Source organism: Ochotona princeps, chromosome 14 (genome assembly GCF_030435755.1).
Source record: "Ochotona princeps isolate mOchPri1 chromosome 14, mOchPri1.hap1, whole genome shotgun sequence".
NCBI classification, from domain to species: Eukaryota; Metazoa; Chordata; class Mammalia; order Lagomorpha; family Ochotonidae; genus Ochotona; species Ochotona princeps.
In genome coordinates this window covers 16,412,489-16,427,968 of record NC_080845.1, presented here as the reverse complement: position 1 = coordinate 16,427,968, position 15,480 = coordinate 16,412,489, and the positions used below count along the sequence as shown (strand labels likewise).

Here is a 15,480-nt window from a genome sequence, read left to right as displayed (position 1 = left end):
TCCCCACCCCCATCTCACTGTGCGTGTCTTCGTGTCTACCATCCACACGCACAGCAGCGGGATCAACCACTTGCAAACTTACATGTTGTAGGAGTTCAAAAAATCAAACCACTACAGGACTTCAATTATTGATGGTTGAAGGAGCATATTTTGTGTGCTGGCCTCGTGCAGGGAGAGGGGACAGAGATGAATCTGACAGCAACAGCTCTGTGATGTGGAACATACCTTTTTTGGGGGGAGGGGACGATAGGGGGAGTGCATGGAGGTGTCAAGGGGGCACAGCAGCCCACAGAGTCAGGCAAGCTTTGAGTTGTACCCAGAGGATGCAAAGAGACTCTGAGGCTCTGACTATGGGGCGCTGGAAGGAAGCAGGGTTCCGAAGTAGCTTGGCCGGCGACAGGCTGGCCGTGGTAGCAAGCATGGGATAGAATGGAGCTCTGGAGGCAGAGATCTGGACGTCAGGAGCTGGGCTCCTGGGACCCAAACCCAGACGACAGCATCTACCAGCTCAGCTGTGTCGTCTCCACACAATCAGATGTATAAAACGAGGCACTGAGCAGGCGCTAGGGGAGGCTGAGGGAAGGAAAAGAGCAACATACACCAAGAAAGGGAGCTAATGGAAACCAACGTTAAGGGGGGTGTCAGCCCCCAGGCGATCAAGATAATCCTATCTTAATGCGAATGCTTTAAAAGTATCCCCCTTTAACGTGAAAACTCCACCGTGAACAAAATACCCCCCAAATGTAAATAAAGCCAGGATCTTCCTGGCACAAAATATGCAGCTCAAAAACATCAGCGGTGATTGGAGGGGGAGAGGAGGGAGTTCTTAGCCTGCCAGGGGCTGCGGACTTCCGAAGCCCAGCGGGGAAAACCCGCGGCGCCTCTCCCTGAAGGCGGCACGAGCAAGCACAATACGTGCACAGTGTGATGGGTGTTCCTGCGCGCCCTGCGGTTCGTCCACAGGGAGGTGGAGAACTCCCGCTTGCACGTAAGGGTGCGGGCGGCGGGCGCCGGGCGCCGGCGGTTCCGCGCGCCTTCCAGCCGCCTGCGGGTTCCTAGGACCTCGCAGGGCCTCCCTCCCGGCAGGCCTGGGTGCTCTGCCCCCTACAGGAAGCAGCGCACAGCTATGCGGCTCTCCTCGTCCCAACCCCCGCCAGGCTTGGGACTTTTCCTAAAGTTTGTTGAAACCAGACACCTTGCTCCACCAAGCCCGCGTGCAGCAGCGGTTTAAAAGGCTGCCTTCAGCGCCTCCTCCCCGCCCCCAGCGGAGACTTCAAAAGGCCCGGCGGGCGCCGCGGCCCCAGCACCTATGAGCCGCCCCCCGCACCTGGAGCTTGCGCCGGAGCCCGAGGACGCCGAGCTGCCCAAATTCGAGGATAGACGTACCTGGCTGGCGGCACAGTTCCATGCGCCCATGCCCTTCCAGGTGCTGCAGCCGTCCGTGCGCCCGCGACGGGCTTAGGGAAGGGGACTACACACCCCCGACCCCGCGCCTGGGGCTGCGGGGACCCATGAATACAAATGCCGTTAGGCGACTGTGGAAGGACCGACCGTCCAGCCTCTCGCTTATGGACCCAGTAAGTGCCCGGGCCCCCCTGGAGCCCTGGGAGCTTCTGGGGTTGGTGTGTCCGGCGACTTGGCTACAAGCCTGGGGAGTGGGCTTCTGGGCTCACGTATGCGGTAGGTGCCAGTGCGATGTGCGCGCGTGAATGGGAACCAGAAAGGGTGCGCACGCGGGTGTGCATGGTGGGGGCGATTCGGCGTGCGTGTGCTCCACTCATGTTGCGTGTGTTTGCGTGTGCTTGCGTGTGCATTCCCAATGGAAGCACTGGAGACTGTGTTCCTTGTGAAGTCCGGGAAGGAGTGCGTGGCTGCTCCTGCACGTGAATGCGTGCGAGTGTGTGTCCGAGCCAAGCTGGGGCAAGCGTGCATGCGGGCGGTGCGCTTTCCAGTGAGTGTGTGCGGAGCTGCGGTGCACGAGTGGTGGAGGGAGATTCTTGTCTTACCGTTGCACTGTGCGCCTTTGCAGTGTGCGTGTGTGTGGAGGGGCACGAGGCCGTGGTGCCGCAGGTCAGGGTGTGTAATTCTACCCCCCAGCGACGTTTGCGGGTTTGTGGGTGTAATTCCTGCTTTTGACCGAAGCTAGGGAGAAGAGGGGAAAAGGAGGGAATCAGGCTCTGCAGGGCGCTCCCACGCCGGGAGCGCACTCCGTGTGTTGGCGCTTGAGGGTTTAGACAGACTGTCCTGGGAGGTTTAGACATCAAGTCTCGACCCTGGCTCTGTCCCTTCAACATTCCTCTCCCTTTCTTCCTCCACCCCGTGTCCCCAGATCGAGGTAGCTCAAGTTCCGAATCTCAGGACTGGGGTCAGGATTGCAACCGGGTGTAATCCCTTGCTTTCTGAATCTGCTGGCGGGTCTGTGGGCGCGGGAGGGGGCGAGTGTCCCCGCTGGGCCGGCCGACGCTGTGTGCCCGGCTGCGGCCGGCAGGGGGTAGCAGCGGGCAGCAGAGGGCGGCCCGGTACGGGGAGGAGGGAAGGTGGAGAGCTAGCGCCGGCCGAGACTTTAAATCGCCTTCATTTCCCCCAAATCCTTCCTTTTCCTCTCCTCCCCCAGGCCGGCGGGGAGGCAGCTTCCACCGCCCTCCGCGCGCCCTCGCCCGGCCTTGCACTGCCTCCAGGGACCGCCAGCAGCCCGCCCCCAAAAGTTGGAACATTTTTTCTTTTCTCTTTCTGGCTTCTCCTTCCTTTTCAGTGAAAGCAGAAAAGGAGAGAGGCAGGGGCGAACGCCGCGCCGGACTCCCGAGACCATGGGCCTGGCGCGGGCGCCCGCCGCGGGGCCCCGGCCGTGCTGCTGGGCTGCTCGGGCGCCCCTGGGTGCTGGGCTGCGCTGGGGGCACCGGGGCCGCGCGCTCTGAGCCGGCCTGGCGCGACGGGGCGGGGGGCTGGCGGCCCCATGGGGCTCGCCCACACTTGCCCCCCGGGCTCGGGAGCATGAAGTAGGGGCCTGCCATGGGCGCGGGATCGGCACCGGGGGCCCGAGGCACAGCGGCGGCGGAGGCACACGGGGGGTGAGTATGCACTCAGTTTCCTGCAGCTTGGATCTGGAGAGGATTGGGGGGTACCCCCACTTCCCGCCCCGGCGGAGCCTGACGCCGGCTAGCAAAACGTCAGCTTCCTGTCGGCTCCTGAGTGGCGGAAGGCAAAGGGTTAACAGGGGGCTGCGCCCCACGGGTTCGCGAGCGCTGGTCGCCCGGCCGTGCCTGACTGGGCAGCTGATTCCGGTGGGGCAGGGGCCCAGCTGGGGAGGGTCGGGGCAGGGCCAACCCTGGGGTCAGGGTCGGGCTGGGGGTGGGTGGTGGCTCCTGAGCGCGCAGCCGGGGGTGGGGCAGTCGGCGGGAGATGTTGGGATGGGCGGAGAAGCTGGGGGTCTTGGTTCGGCCTGCCTCGGTGTGTTCTGGTAGCTGCCGGTGTGCAGATCCTGGCGGGTCGGTCTCGCTTTCCATCTTTTCTTGTGAAACTCTGTACACGCTGTTGGGTCTCCGGGCCTGTTGCCGACTCCACGTCTGTGTGAGTCCGCACGTCCCCCGCATTTCTGGAAGTGTGTGTGTGTGTGTGTGTGTGTGTGTGTGTGCGCGCGCGCGCTTGCCTGCCTTCCCGGCTCTGGGTGTCAGGCGTTCCCAGCTTCTCGCTGGCAGCTGTTGCTGGTGCCTGCCCTGGCTTATCCGTGTGCCAGCAAGGCCTGAGAGGAACCCCTGATCGGCCAGGGGATCCCCGCTGAGGGGCGGTGCAGAGCCGACACCCCAGCGGCTTGTGAGCTGAGCCAGTCCTGGGCGGGGTGTGTGAAACAGCCTTCCCCGGGTACCCTTGTTCCTGCTCAGGACTTGGTGGCTCTCCATCCTAACCCCCAGGCCCCGGGCACTCCTGGAAGCTGTAGCTGCGCCCTGCATCTCCTCCTCAGAGCTGGCAGTAGGGGCATGTCCCTCTCCTCTCCTGTATCTTGGATAAAAGGCGGCTGCAAAAGATCCTGCCCGCCAACACATGCACACACTTGCGTGCACACATGCACACACCTAGGCACATGCACATACCCGTACACATGCACGCACACACACACACACAGAGTTCCCTGAGCACACTGCTGACTCATTTTCTCCAGGCCACCCTGTGCCAGGGAAAATGCCAATGCTTTGGCCAAGAAATGGTGCCAGGGGAGCCCTCCATGGGGAGTGCCCCAGCTTTGGGCAAGTGGGGAGCCAGCTTCTGCCCCCCAACCATTGCACTGTCCCAGCTCCCAGGTTCCGTGTGCCTGGAAGCGTTGCTCCCCAGTGTCCCCAGCCCAGGTGCTGGGACACTGTCTGAGGGGCACTTGCTCAGCCTTAGCTCTCCTTCTCCTTTCTCCCTTGTTCCCCCAATACTCCCTCCCATGCTCCCACATGCCATACAGTTCCTCAACAACTATCCATGCCCTGGAGGCACGAGTCTGTGTCCCGTTCCTTGTTGGCACCATCTTGTCTCTCCTGCCATCTCTGCTCACCAGCTGCCCTGGCACAGGAGGGCATCCCTTGTCTCTGGAGGCAGGGGGCAGCAGTGGAAACGCTTATAGCCTTGATGTAACTGGGAGGCTAGTTAAGCACAGGTTTGAGCCTTGCAGCTAGACAGGCTCTAGTGTGAATGTTGACCGTGCACCTGGACAAGACTCTTGGCTCCCTGCTTCTCATGTGCCCATCCGCAGAATGGGCTTACTTGCTGCTGGCAAGCAGGGTTTTGTGAGGGTTCAGGGGCCCCTGCTTGTAGACAACCCAGAATGGTGCCTGGCACGTAGCAAGTGATCGCTCAAAGAGACAGCTGTTATTCATGCTACCGTGCACTGCTTCATGAATGGGGCATGTGAGTCAGTGGGAAAGCTCTGAGCTGCATCCTGCCCAGACGGATGACCCATCCGTGTTTCCTGGGAGGAGATGTCAGGTGTACAGAAAGGGCCCCTGGGGTGGCCAGACCCTGGAGGGAGGACCTACCTTATTTGTCCCTTTGTGTCCCGGCTGGCACCCTACCACTGCTCAGCACCCTGCAAGAGGACAGCCACTCTACAGCGCTGCAGGACTGCTGCCTTGCATGTTTTTAGACTTGGGTCTCAGCCTCATGGTCTCGCTGCCGGTTCAGGCTGCCGTGGGTGGCTGAGTCCTGGGTGTTCCCAGGTAGTGCAGATGTGAGGAGCCTGGCCAGCCAGGCTGCAGATCCTTGGCAGCACAGCCAGCTGGCAGCAGCCACATGTGGCGCGCTGGCAGAGGACCTTTGGCAAGGGCTGGGAACCCCCAGGTCCCCTCTCAGAGGGTTGGGTGGCCAGGCTGCCTTCCGTGTGACTCCTATCTCCAGTACCTCCTGGCCTGCATCGCCCCTGCATGCGTGTGCATATGTGTGTACGCGTGCATGTGTGTGCATGCGCAGTGCCTTTCCTGGCGTTCTGGAGCCCTAACGTTGCTGAGCCAAGGCCCATGAGGCTGTGGTGGAAACAGAAGTCTGGAAGAACAAAAGGGCTGAGCCAGCGCAGGCACTAAATGTTATTAGCGGTAGCCCAAACAGGATTGGAACAGGAGCTGAGGGCCTGGTGGGGCCTCCCTGTGGGAGCCAACTTTCCAGGCCAGGAGCTGCCCTGGGCGCTTCCCTGGTTCCTTGGGCCATGTCCCTGCCCCTGACAGAGAAGGCTGGGACTCCCGTCTCCGGCGGAGAGGGAGGCCCTGCAAGCCTGCAGCTTCTCCCCCATAGGAAACAAGACAGATGCAAAGGGTTGTTTGTCCACATGCTGTGTGCTGTTGGCCGAGTCTCTGCCCCTCTCTGGGCAGCGGTGGGAGGAAGGGGAGACCCTGACCCTGACCTCTCTGGTGAGGTCTAGATGGTGTCAAGGGTGATGTGCTGCATGCTTGGTGAGTTTATGGGTCAAGTGTACCCCGACTTGAGGGCCTGGAAGGGCTGCAGCATTTGAGGTGGTGAATGTGTCTGGAGCAACACTTGCTCTGTCACAGGACTCCTGTGGTAGGTGGTCAGATAGGATGTCATCTCTTCTGAGTCTTCCTTCTCCTCACCTTTGGGGTGTTAAACTCACCCTCTCTTTCTCTACAAAAAGCCTCGATGGGGCCGCCTGCAGCTGCTGTGCCTCATCCTTCCCTGGCCTCTCTCGGTCAGTGTGGGGGTCATCCTCCAAGGGGGGATGGGACATGATGCAGTGAAAACCCCATAGAAGTGAGGGCTGTGGCCGGGGGAGGGGTGCTCAGAAAGAAGTGGAAGAGTAATTAGTGGGGTTGCCAAGCGGCAGGAAGTACAGTCCATTGCTTCCTTGTAGGACTTGTCAGAGCCTTTCGCGTGCTTTGGAAACTGTCAGGCCTGGGACCCAGGAGTCGGTTCTTCCCTGCTGGATCAGGCCAAGGCCTCTTGCATTTCCCTGGTGGATGCGGAAAAGCACCGAGGAATCGGAAACCCAGAGACTGTCCAGGGCAGGCTGCAGGATGAAGCACCTGCCCCGCCCGTTCTGAGCCTCACTTCCCTCATTTGTCCAATTCAGCTTCTCCAGGACCAGTGAGGCCACTGTGTGGTTCATAATTTCAAGTTTTATTTATTTTGAAAGAATGAGTGAGAGAGAGAGAGAGAGACTGAGAACTTGTATCTACTGGTTCACTCCCCCGATGGCTGCAATGGCCAGTGCTGGGTCAGGAGCTTCACTGGGTCTCCCACCTGGGTGCTGGGGCCCACACACTTGAGCTGTTCTCCGTGGCTTTTCCTAGGCCCTTAGCAGGGAGCTGATTCGGAAGTGGAACAGCCTGGACTGTGACTGGGACCTGAGATGGGATGCTGGTGTTGCTTAATCCACTACACCACACGTAGGCCCCAGAATTAAGATCTGGGGACACATCTTCAAGAATCCTGACATCCATCTTGGGCCATGTGCATTCATCCTGCAAAAATGCACTTCATGGCGTGAGTCCGCCAAGAGCTGGGGATGTAAGACAGGTGTCCTTGCTCTACGGGGACTTAGTCTGGAAAGGGAACTAGGAGAGCAGACAATGAGCGCTTTTGGTGTACGCCCTGGTGTGAGGGGCCAGCGTGGGCTCCGAGGGAGCAGGGACAGAAGGCGCGAAGCGAGAGAAGGCATCTGAGGCTCTGTGCTTGGCACTCGAGTGCCGTTTTGCTTGTTTGCCTTCTGCTCTCAGTACTGTTTAAGCAACAGGGTGGTTATGACTTCGTGTAGCAAGAGGCCCCAAGGAAGAACAGCACAAGGATTACTTAAATCAGCTTCTCAACAGTGTCATCAATCACTCCACTCTTTTTTGCTTCTGCCATCTTTGTGTAGTCACGGAGCTCATTACCTCAGAAGCACAAAATGGCTGCAGCAGCTCCAGCACTATACATCTCTGTGCCAGGTATCCCTCCCATCTCGTTGGCCACATTGGGCTCACGTGTCTATGGCAGAACCAGCCACTGGCGTGGCAGGTGACATCTGCAGGATTGGTTTAAGTTTGCTCCACTTCATTCAGGATGTTGCACAGTTCATGGCTATGTGAGCAAGCAGGAAGGAGAGGTGGCTGTGGCTACAAAACCACTAGTGTCTTCCCCAGTGTCCAAGTGGCAATTGGGAGTGATCACAATTGCTGTGGGGGGAACGTAGTGTGAGAAGTTGAGGCTCTGAGCTTATTCTCCCAGGAGTCAGGGGTTCTGGGGGGAGCCCCAGGTGCCAATACTGACCTTGGCAGGGGGATTTTCCTGGATTGCATGAGTCCCCAGTGTCACGTCTTCCCGGCTTCCCTCTTGGAAATGGATCCCAGGCCTGTCTGGCCCCCTCCTTGCCCTTACCACCTGCCTGGCATGGCCCCTCCAGGCTGCAACCCTGCCATCCCTGGCCACGTGCCGCCCTCCTGTCTGCCCGCTGGAGGATCAGATGCCCTGGTGGCTTCGAGTGTCACCAGTGGCTTCTCCCACAGGAAGGCGAAATCAGATCTCCGCATCAGCCTGGCTTGGCAGCAGCCTCTGGGCAGCGCATTAACCCTTCCCGGTCCCACAGCGCATTGCTGCAGGGACTGTCCCAGGTGCTCTGTTGTGGTGGCGGACCCAGGCCGAGCCCAGAGCATGTGCATGGGCTGATTGGACACTCATGGCTGGCCTGCGAGTGTCGACCCAGGTCACTGGGGATGCGAGGCAGGCTCAGAAAGACCAAATGACTCGGCTGGGGTTGCACAGCTGGGAGGTGTAGTGGTCAGCATTGTTCTTGAGTCTGTCTCTCTCCCTATGATCTCTCTTCCATTCTCCATTGGCCTGAAGCCAGGGTCACAGTTGCCTGGGCTCAGCGTTGGCTCGGGGTCAGGGTCTCCCCTTCCTCCCACCGCTGTCCTGTGTGGGCCCTGGAGTAGCCAACCAGCCTGCTGTGCACATCTGCTTCTCAGCCTTGGTTTTGCTTCCCACTGGCTGGGGCCCTGGGAAGGGTCTCCAGATCATGAAGCCTGCAGATGAGGAGACTGAGGCCCAGAGAAGGGAACGGCTGGCCTTTGCTTGCCTGGTGGAGGCAGTGCTGGGTGTTGAGCTGGACCCCAAATCCTCCGACACCCAGCCAGGACTCCCTGGCACGTGTGCCTGGTCTGTGTATCTGTGAGATGCAAGGTTGTGTTGCTATCTGCATCAGTAGGTCCTGCTCCTGACGCTGTACCTGGAGGCTCCAGACTGTGCACGGCTCTAATGGGCTCTGGCAGCTTCAACTTGCCTGCTGCCTCCCCTGGGCTAGGGCGTGGACTGGAACTGGGGCTGGGGCATGGGCTGGGTGCGGGCTGGGGCCTGGGCTGGGCATGGGCTGGGCGTGGGCTGGGGCTGGGGCCTGGGCTGGGACATGGGCTGGAACTGGGGCTGAGGCTGGGGCGCGGGCTGGGGTGCGGGCTGAGGGATCCTCTTCCAGCTACTCCAGCCGGATCTGGGCACGAGGGTTGGAAGTGATGCATGTCTGCTTATATCTCCTGGTCTCCAGGGGCTTTCTCTTCGCCTGGATCTTGGTCTTGTTCGCCTGTCCCCTGGTCTTCACCCAAGAAGCTCCTGAAGGTAATTCTCTCCTCTTTGTCCAGGGGGAACAAAGGTGGGCAGAAAGGGATCTGAGCTCAAGGGTGGAAGACACTCATGCCTGCAAATGGAATTCAGTGCCATGATTTTCCTGTCAGTAGGATGGGGACGTCCTTTGGGGGCTTGAAAGAACCACATTGGGAGTTTTGTAAGGAGCAGCAAGGACTGAGCGCAGAATGTCAAGTGCAATGCTTGCATGCCTATCTGGGGCAGACTTGGGCCAGTTTTTGTGGTTTAGGAAGCCTCGGTCATCCCTGTTTATGCAATGGGTATGCTTAGCACCATTCAGAGGAGACATTGATACTGCAGCTGTCATGGCCATGCCTGGGTCTCAGCCTCTCCTGCTTGTGACATCCTGCCTCTCCCTGACTTGTTCTTTCCTGGAGGAACCCTGCAGGGGGTCAGGGCAGCAGTGGGCTGGCTGCTTGGCTGCTTGTCAAACAGCCACAGCGCCTCCTTACATAGCCTCCCACCCTGCTCCATGTCAGCCCTGCATCGGAGCAGACGGCAGCCGCTGCAGTGTGAGTCCCTGGAGGGCAGGGGTATGCCTAGGAGAGACTTCTGCCACCCAGCACCATTTTGTGCAAATGTCATCTTTCCTAAGCACGGTACTGCCCCCTATGAAGTAGGTGAACAGCTGTCCCAAGTCCTGAGTCAGGCATGGAGGGGGAGGGGCCGGAGCTGTGCAGAGCAGGTTTATGTAATAAAGGCCTCGTGCTGTGGCCAGCTGGCTGTGTCCCTGCCTGCTGGCGCTGGGCTGAACTCATTCCTGTTCCCCTGTCTCTTCCCCGCTGATGGGACCCTGGATGTGTCTCCACACTGCCTTCCATCCAATCTGGGAGGCTCCGGCTGGTGTAGGGGTCAGCAGGGGGAGGGAGAGGGCCGTGCGTGCAAACCCCAGCTGCGCCTTTTATAAGCTGCGTGGCCTTGGCACGTGATGCTATCTCTCTCCAGCTCCTCTTGTGACCCTCAGCCATAAAGTGGGAAGGCAAGGAGTCCCTGTTGTTGAGACTGCTGTGAGAATCAAGAGAGATAATGCATGCGAATAAAGCCCTACTATACAGTCAGTGCTCCATAAATCTAGCTTTTATTGTTGCTATTCATTATTGTATTCGTTTGGAAAATGTGGGCAAGAAACAGCCTTGCCTGTGGGGCCACCCAAGGTCTCATAGCAGCTCAGCAGGTGTCAACGTGGTAGGGCTTGGCTCTTGGGGACCAGTTTCAAGACCCACGTGGCACTCCCAAGTACCCCTTGCTATGACCAGTTGGGGTTCTCCCAGGGCCATGACAGCTGGCTGTGGGCTTGCTGCATGGAAGTGGGGGTCATAAGAAGGCCTGGGGGGCTGTAGCGATGGCACCTGGGGAAGGGGGCCTGTGATTTGTTGTCCCACCTCTGCTTCAGTCAAGTGGCTCTTGCCATGTTTAGGCTCTTTGGAGTGAATAGTAGTTTATTATAAGAAGGTTTCTGTGATTAAAACACAGGAGATACACAATGACTTAGACAACCTATAAGTGGGTGATTAGTAGTAGCTGAGAAACTGGACACAACTTAAAGTGACATGGCTCTGGGGTCCTAGGGTAAAATGAAGGTCTTTGATTACAGCCCAGTGGAACCAGCATCCTGGAGGTCTGGATAATCATCTCTGGTGCCACATCGAGGTCTTGCCTGGCCCTCCCACAGGCAGAGAGGTCAAGGCCTTAGAATTCAGAAGAGGCCAGAGCAGAGGTCTGCAGTACAGGTTGGGGGTACTGAAGAAGATCACCGTTTCTTCCCCCCAGCTACCTTGGCATGCAGGTGCTCTTTGCAGCTTCATTTCATGGTGCAAGAAACTGAGCTCAGAGGCCAGGTGCACAGGTGGCCTGGGCAGATGCTACACTGGGCCTCTGACTCTGAAGGCTCCATCTTGCAGGTGGAGCCACAGTCATGCTGCTGGTACCTGAGCCCTCCATCTCCCCAGCAGCCCAGCCCTCCGTCCATCCATCTGTCTGTCTATCCATCCATGCGCCCACCCATCCTTCCTTCTTCCCACCCTCCCTTCATCCATTCATCTTTTCATCTACGCACTCATCCCTCCCTTTCTCCATCTGTCCATCATGTCTACCTGTCCCCCCATTCCTCCAACTGTCCCTTCATTCATCCCTTTATCCATCCATCCATCTCACAGGCATCAACGGTGGGCCTGCCAAGTGCCAGATACTGCATGCAGGGCCCAGTGTGGCCTTTGTATCAGGCGACTGGGAGAAAGCAGCTAGCACTCAGGGGGAGGACCCTGAGGGCATGATCCAGACCCCAATTCCAGAGACCGTGCCTCTCTTTTCTTACTGAGAGGCATCCCAGGAGCTGGCTTCTGCAGATGCTGGCATCCCAGCCAGCCGAAGCAAGTCCAGTGAGCCAGCAGAGGCAAGGCCCGGCACCCTCTCCATAAACACTCCACAAACCCTTCTTCTGCTTGGGCAAGTCCTGCCGATGTAATTACGGGGTGGCTGTGACCTGCCAGACCACGGTCAGATGTCCATGTGCTTTGCCAGAGGATGCGGTCCGCATGGATGGCCGTCTGACTTCCCTTGCTCTCCCCAGGGCTGTACAGCTGAGGAATGGAGACATCAGTTCCCACTGGCAGTAGACAGCAGCTCCCCCCAGCCTGCTGCAGCCACAGGCAGCCCTGGGGTGGAAGAAGAGGGGGGAACCACAGGAGTGCTGTGGAAGGGGTGCAGCCAGTCAGGCCCGGACGACTGTCTGGATGACTGCCTGGAGGAAACGGTGTCTGAGCTAGGGAACCAGGGTCACTGGAGTGTGGCCTCTCGGCCAGCAGGAGCAAGCATTTGGCACTTTTCCTTGTTTTTTTTGGTAGCCATAGCTGTGGTTTGCTTCTTTGTTGCCAGGCATTTTATTCAGTTCTTGCTCATCACAGCACCCTTCTGAGATTGGTTCCATTCTTATCCCATTGAATAGATGGGAAAACTGAGGCACTGACATGAGATTTGGTTCCAGGGACTGTGTCTTCTAACTCTGTTCATGCAGTCAGACAAGGGGATGTCGCCCAACGTGCTCTTTGCAGCGACTCTTTGGGGGCAGCATTTAGATGCAGGGCACAATCACCGTGTAGCTCTGGACATGGTGGGTGCACCAGCCACACTGCCCAGGTAACTGAGCTGTGCAGACCCTGCCCGTGACCTCTCTTTTACTTCTTCCTCAGATGTGGACGTCCTCCAGCGGCTGGGCCTCAGCTGGACTAAGGCAGGGCCCAGCCGGAGCCCCGCGCCCCCAGGAGTCATTCCCTTCCAGTCAGGATTCATCTTCACACAGCGGGCACGGCTCCAGGCTCCCACGGCCGCCGTCATCCCTGCCACTCTGGGCTCAGAGCTGGCGCTGGTACTCAGCCTCTGCTCCCATCGGGTGAACCATGCCTTTCTGTTCGCTGTCCGAAGCCGGAAGCACAAGCTGCAGCTGGGACTGCAGTTTCTCCCTGGCAAGACGGTTGTGCACCTGGGGCCCCGGCGTTCTGTGGCCTTCGACCTGGATGTGCACGATGGTCGCTGGCACCACCTGGCCTTGGAATTACGCAGCCGCACTGTCACTCTGGTGACGGCCTGTGGGCAGCGCCGGGTGCCTGTCCCGTTGTCCTTCCACAGGGACCCTGTGCTTGATCCTGAAGGCTCCTTCCTCTTGGGGAAGATGAGCCCCCGGGCTGTCCAGTTTGAAGGTGCCCTGTGCCAGTTCAGCATCCACCCTGTGCCACAGGTAGCTCACAACTACTGCAGTCATCTGAGAAAGCAGTGTGGACAGGCCGACGTGTACCGGCTCCAGCTGGGACCCCTCTTTCCCCGAGACCCGGGAAGACCCTTGGCCTTCCACGCTGACTTGGCCCTGCCAGGCATGGGGAACTTGACCACTGCCATACCAGCCCTGGGGCCACAGCCAACAGGCAGGGGGCTCCAGATGACTGTGACTCCTGCCGCTACGCCCAAGCCTCTAAGGACTAGCTCCACAGACCCTCGCCTGCGTGTCACGGCTGGAGGTCCAGCCAGGACAGCACTGCCACCTGCCAAGCTCTCAGCCAGCAAAGTGCTTCCCTCTGCACCTCCAGCCACTGGAGCCTCTCCGGCCATCTTCACCAGAGAACCTCGCCCCACAGCTGCCCAAACCTTGTCGCTCGTCACAACCCCTCAAATCCATAAGGCCCCCCAGAGTCTCCCAACCAAGCCTTCAGCCCCCTTGTCAGCGCTCCCTGCCAAAAGCCTCAGACAAGCCCCCAAGATAGCTCCGTCTTCATCCATAAGGTTTGGCCCGCACACCCAGAAGCTGCTGCCACCCACTTCCCGCCCAGCTCCTGCCAAAGTCTCCCATCCCTTAGGCAAGTCCATCGAGAAGACCTCCATGACGCCCCAGCCTCGGCCACCCAACACCCAGCCTCTGCCAACCAGCACCCGACCTGCGTCACCTAGCAGCCGGCCCTTGCCTCCCACTGTGGGCAGCTCTAAAAAGCCTGTCCCCACAGGGGCCCAGATAGAGGCCAGGTTGCCTAATCGTGCCAACAAACCAGCCTCTGCCCACATGAGCATCCACAAACCTTCCCGGCCCAATGCTTCACCCCCACCTCGTTCCCCTGGCCCTGAGTCTACCAGGCCCCCTGGGCCACCAGCCACATTGGTGCCTCCCATTTTGGGCAGCAGAATTCCCAGAACAACTCCATCTCCCACCCTTACACCTGACCTGGCCACTACTGGAAACAAGAAGCCCATCGGATCGGAAGCCTCAAAGAAAGTCGGAGCCAAGAGCAGCTCCCCAGAGCTCATCCCTTTCAGACCTGAGAAGGCAGCCAGGGACACCCTGCTAAATGCCCCGACTGCCAGGCCAAACCCTAGACAGCCCCAGTCTGGTGGGCAGGCCATCCCGGCCCTGGCTGTGGCCCCAGCACGATTCCTGTCCTCCCCGAGCAGTGGTTATTCCTTCTTCCACCTGGCAGGAGCCACGCCCTTTCCCCTGCTGACAGGGCCTCCTGGGCCCAAGGGAGACTGTGGCATGCCGGTAAGTCTGGGCGGGGTCTGTGTGCTATTTGGGTCCCAAGTAGCTGGTTTGGCAGTTTGGTCCAGCTCTTGCCTCTGGGAAGGTTAGAGGGTAGGGGGCAAGTGCTGAGCCAGGAGACGGTCATGGGCAGAGGCCTGTCTCCCTGCCTGCTGCCCATGAGTGCCCCTCCCGCTCTAGATTCACCATCTGCAGAGCACAGACTCAGGTATAGGGTCCACTCTGGGGTGGGGAGCACCCCTGGGGTTTTAGTTGGGCCTATGTCCAGGGCCGTTCTTGCTAACCCCACTGTGAAAGTCAAGAGTCTTCAGGAAAAGCATTGGCTGGCCGGCCCCATGTCTGCAGCATGAGCTTGCCAGTAGCCTGCCAGACATGGCTCTGCAGACACGGTTAGACCAGCACCCCTTCAGCCCAGTGCTTGTCTGGGTACTGGGGATGGAGGTCACCCATGGGCAGCCCTGGATGTGTTTGGTTTGGCACATGCAGCATTCTTTGGGGGGATAGAGTTAAAGTGCACATTATTAACATTGAAAAAATGTGAGCAATTTTGTATAAAAGATTTGGTGAACGCCTGCTTCTGGAGAGGGTGCGAAGCAGTGGCCCGCGGACCACCCCATCCAGCGAAGCAGGCCCTCTCATTCTGCACATGTCCCCCCTCTTCCCGCTCGAGTCTTCCTAGCAGCCCTTTCAGCTGTGGCTGCGCTTGTGGTCGTCTTGCTTTGTGACCCCCCTCAAGCTCCTGGGGGAGAAGTTGGGGATGAGGAAAGTTAGTGTGAACCAGGGGAATGAGGAAGAAAGAACATTCTCTCTCAGGGCATGGGCTCGGGTTGATGCCTGGGGCTGTCTCCAGGGGCAACGACCTTCCCACATCTGGAGGCCAATTCCTCGTTGGGGAGCCTTGGCATGGAGTTTCCAGACAGTTCAGCCCCCCACCTCCAGGCATGGGGGATGACCACCAAGGGGCAAGGGGTGGCCTCTCTCTTGCCCCTTTCAGACCTAGGTCTCCCACTGGGCTATATGTCTGAGTTTAGAGCTTTGGACCTTGTGGACACAGTGGCAGATGCTGGAAATTCCCGGGTCTTCCAAACATACTTAATGAGTTTTAATAATCATTAGCAATAATATTTATGCAGCCTGTCTCCAAGGGGACTGAGTGTGCACTTTTATTATAACCATATTGTGGGACTTATGGAACGGCTATGCATTGCTATGCACTTATGTCAATGTTCTGTTGAGGTTTGTGTTCTGAAATTGGCAAGCCGATGGAGCTGGGAGCCTCCACTCTGCTGAGAAAGAACGAGGAGTCCTTTCCACTCACTGCCGCCCCCCCTCTTCAGCCCCAGGCTGCCTGGCTGGTGGGAAGG

The 15,480-nt window shown here is 58.9% G+C and overlaps 1 protein-coding gene across 1 annotated transcript in view; it reads left to right on the top strand.

The window, feature by feature from the left end:
* The first annotated feature begins 2,544 nt into the window (after positions 1-2,544).
* COL27A1 (collagen type XXVII alpha 1 chain) overlaps positions 2,545-15,480 on the top strand; it is a 115,970-nt gene continuing 103,034 nt past the window's right edge. Inside the window, exons 1-3 of the mRNA XM_004594944.2 lie at positions 2,545-3,068; positions 9,002-9,072; positions 12,288-14,119. Of these exons, the coding sequence (XP_004595001.2) occupies positions 3,010-3,068; positions 9,002-9,072; positions 12,288-14,119 (1,962 nt within the window). The 5' untranslated portion in view covers positions 2,545-3,009. The remainder of the gene's footprint in view (positions 3,069-9,001; positions 9,073-12,287; positions 14,120-15,480) is intronic.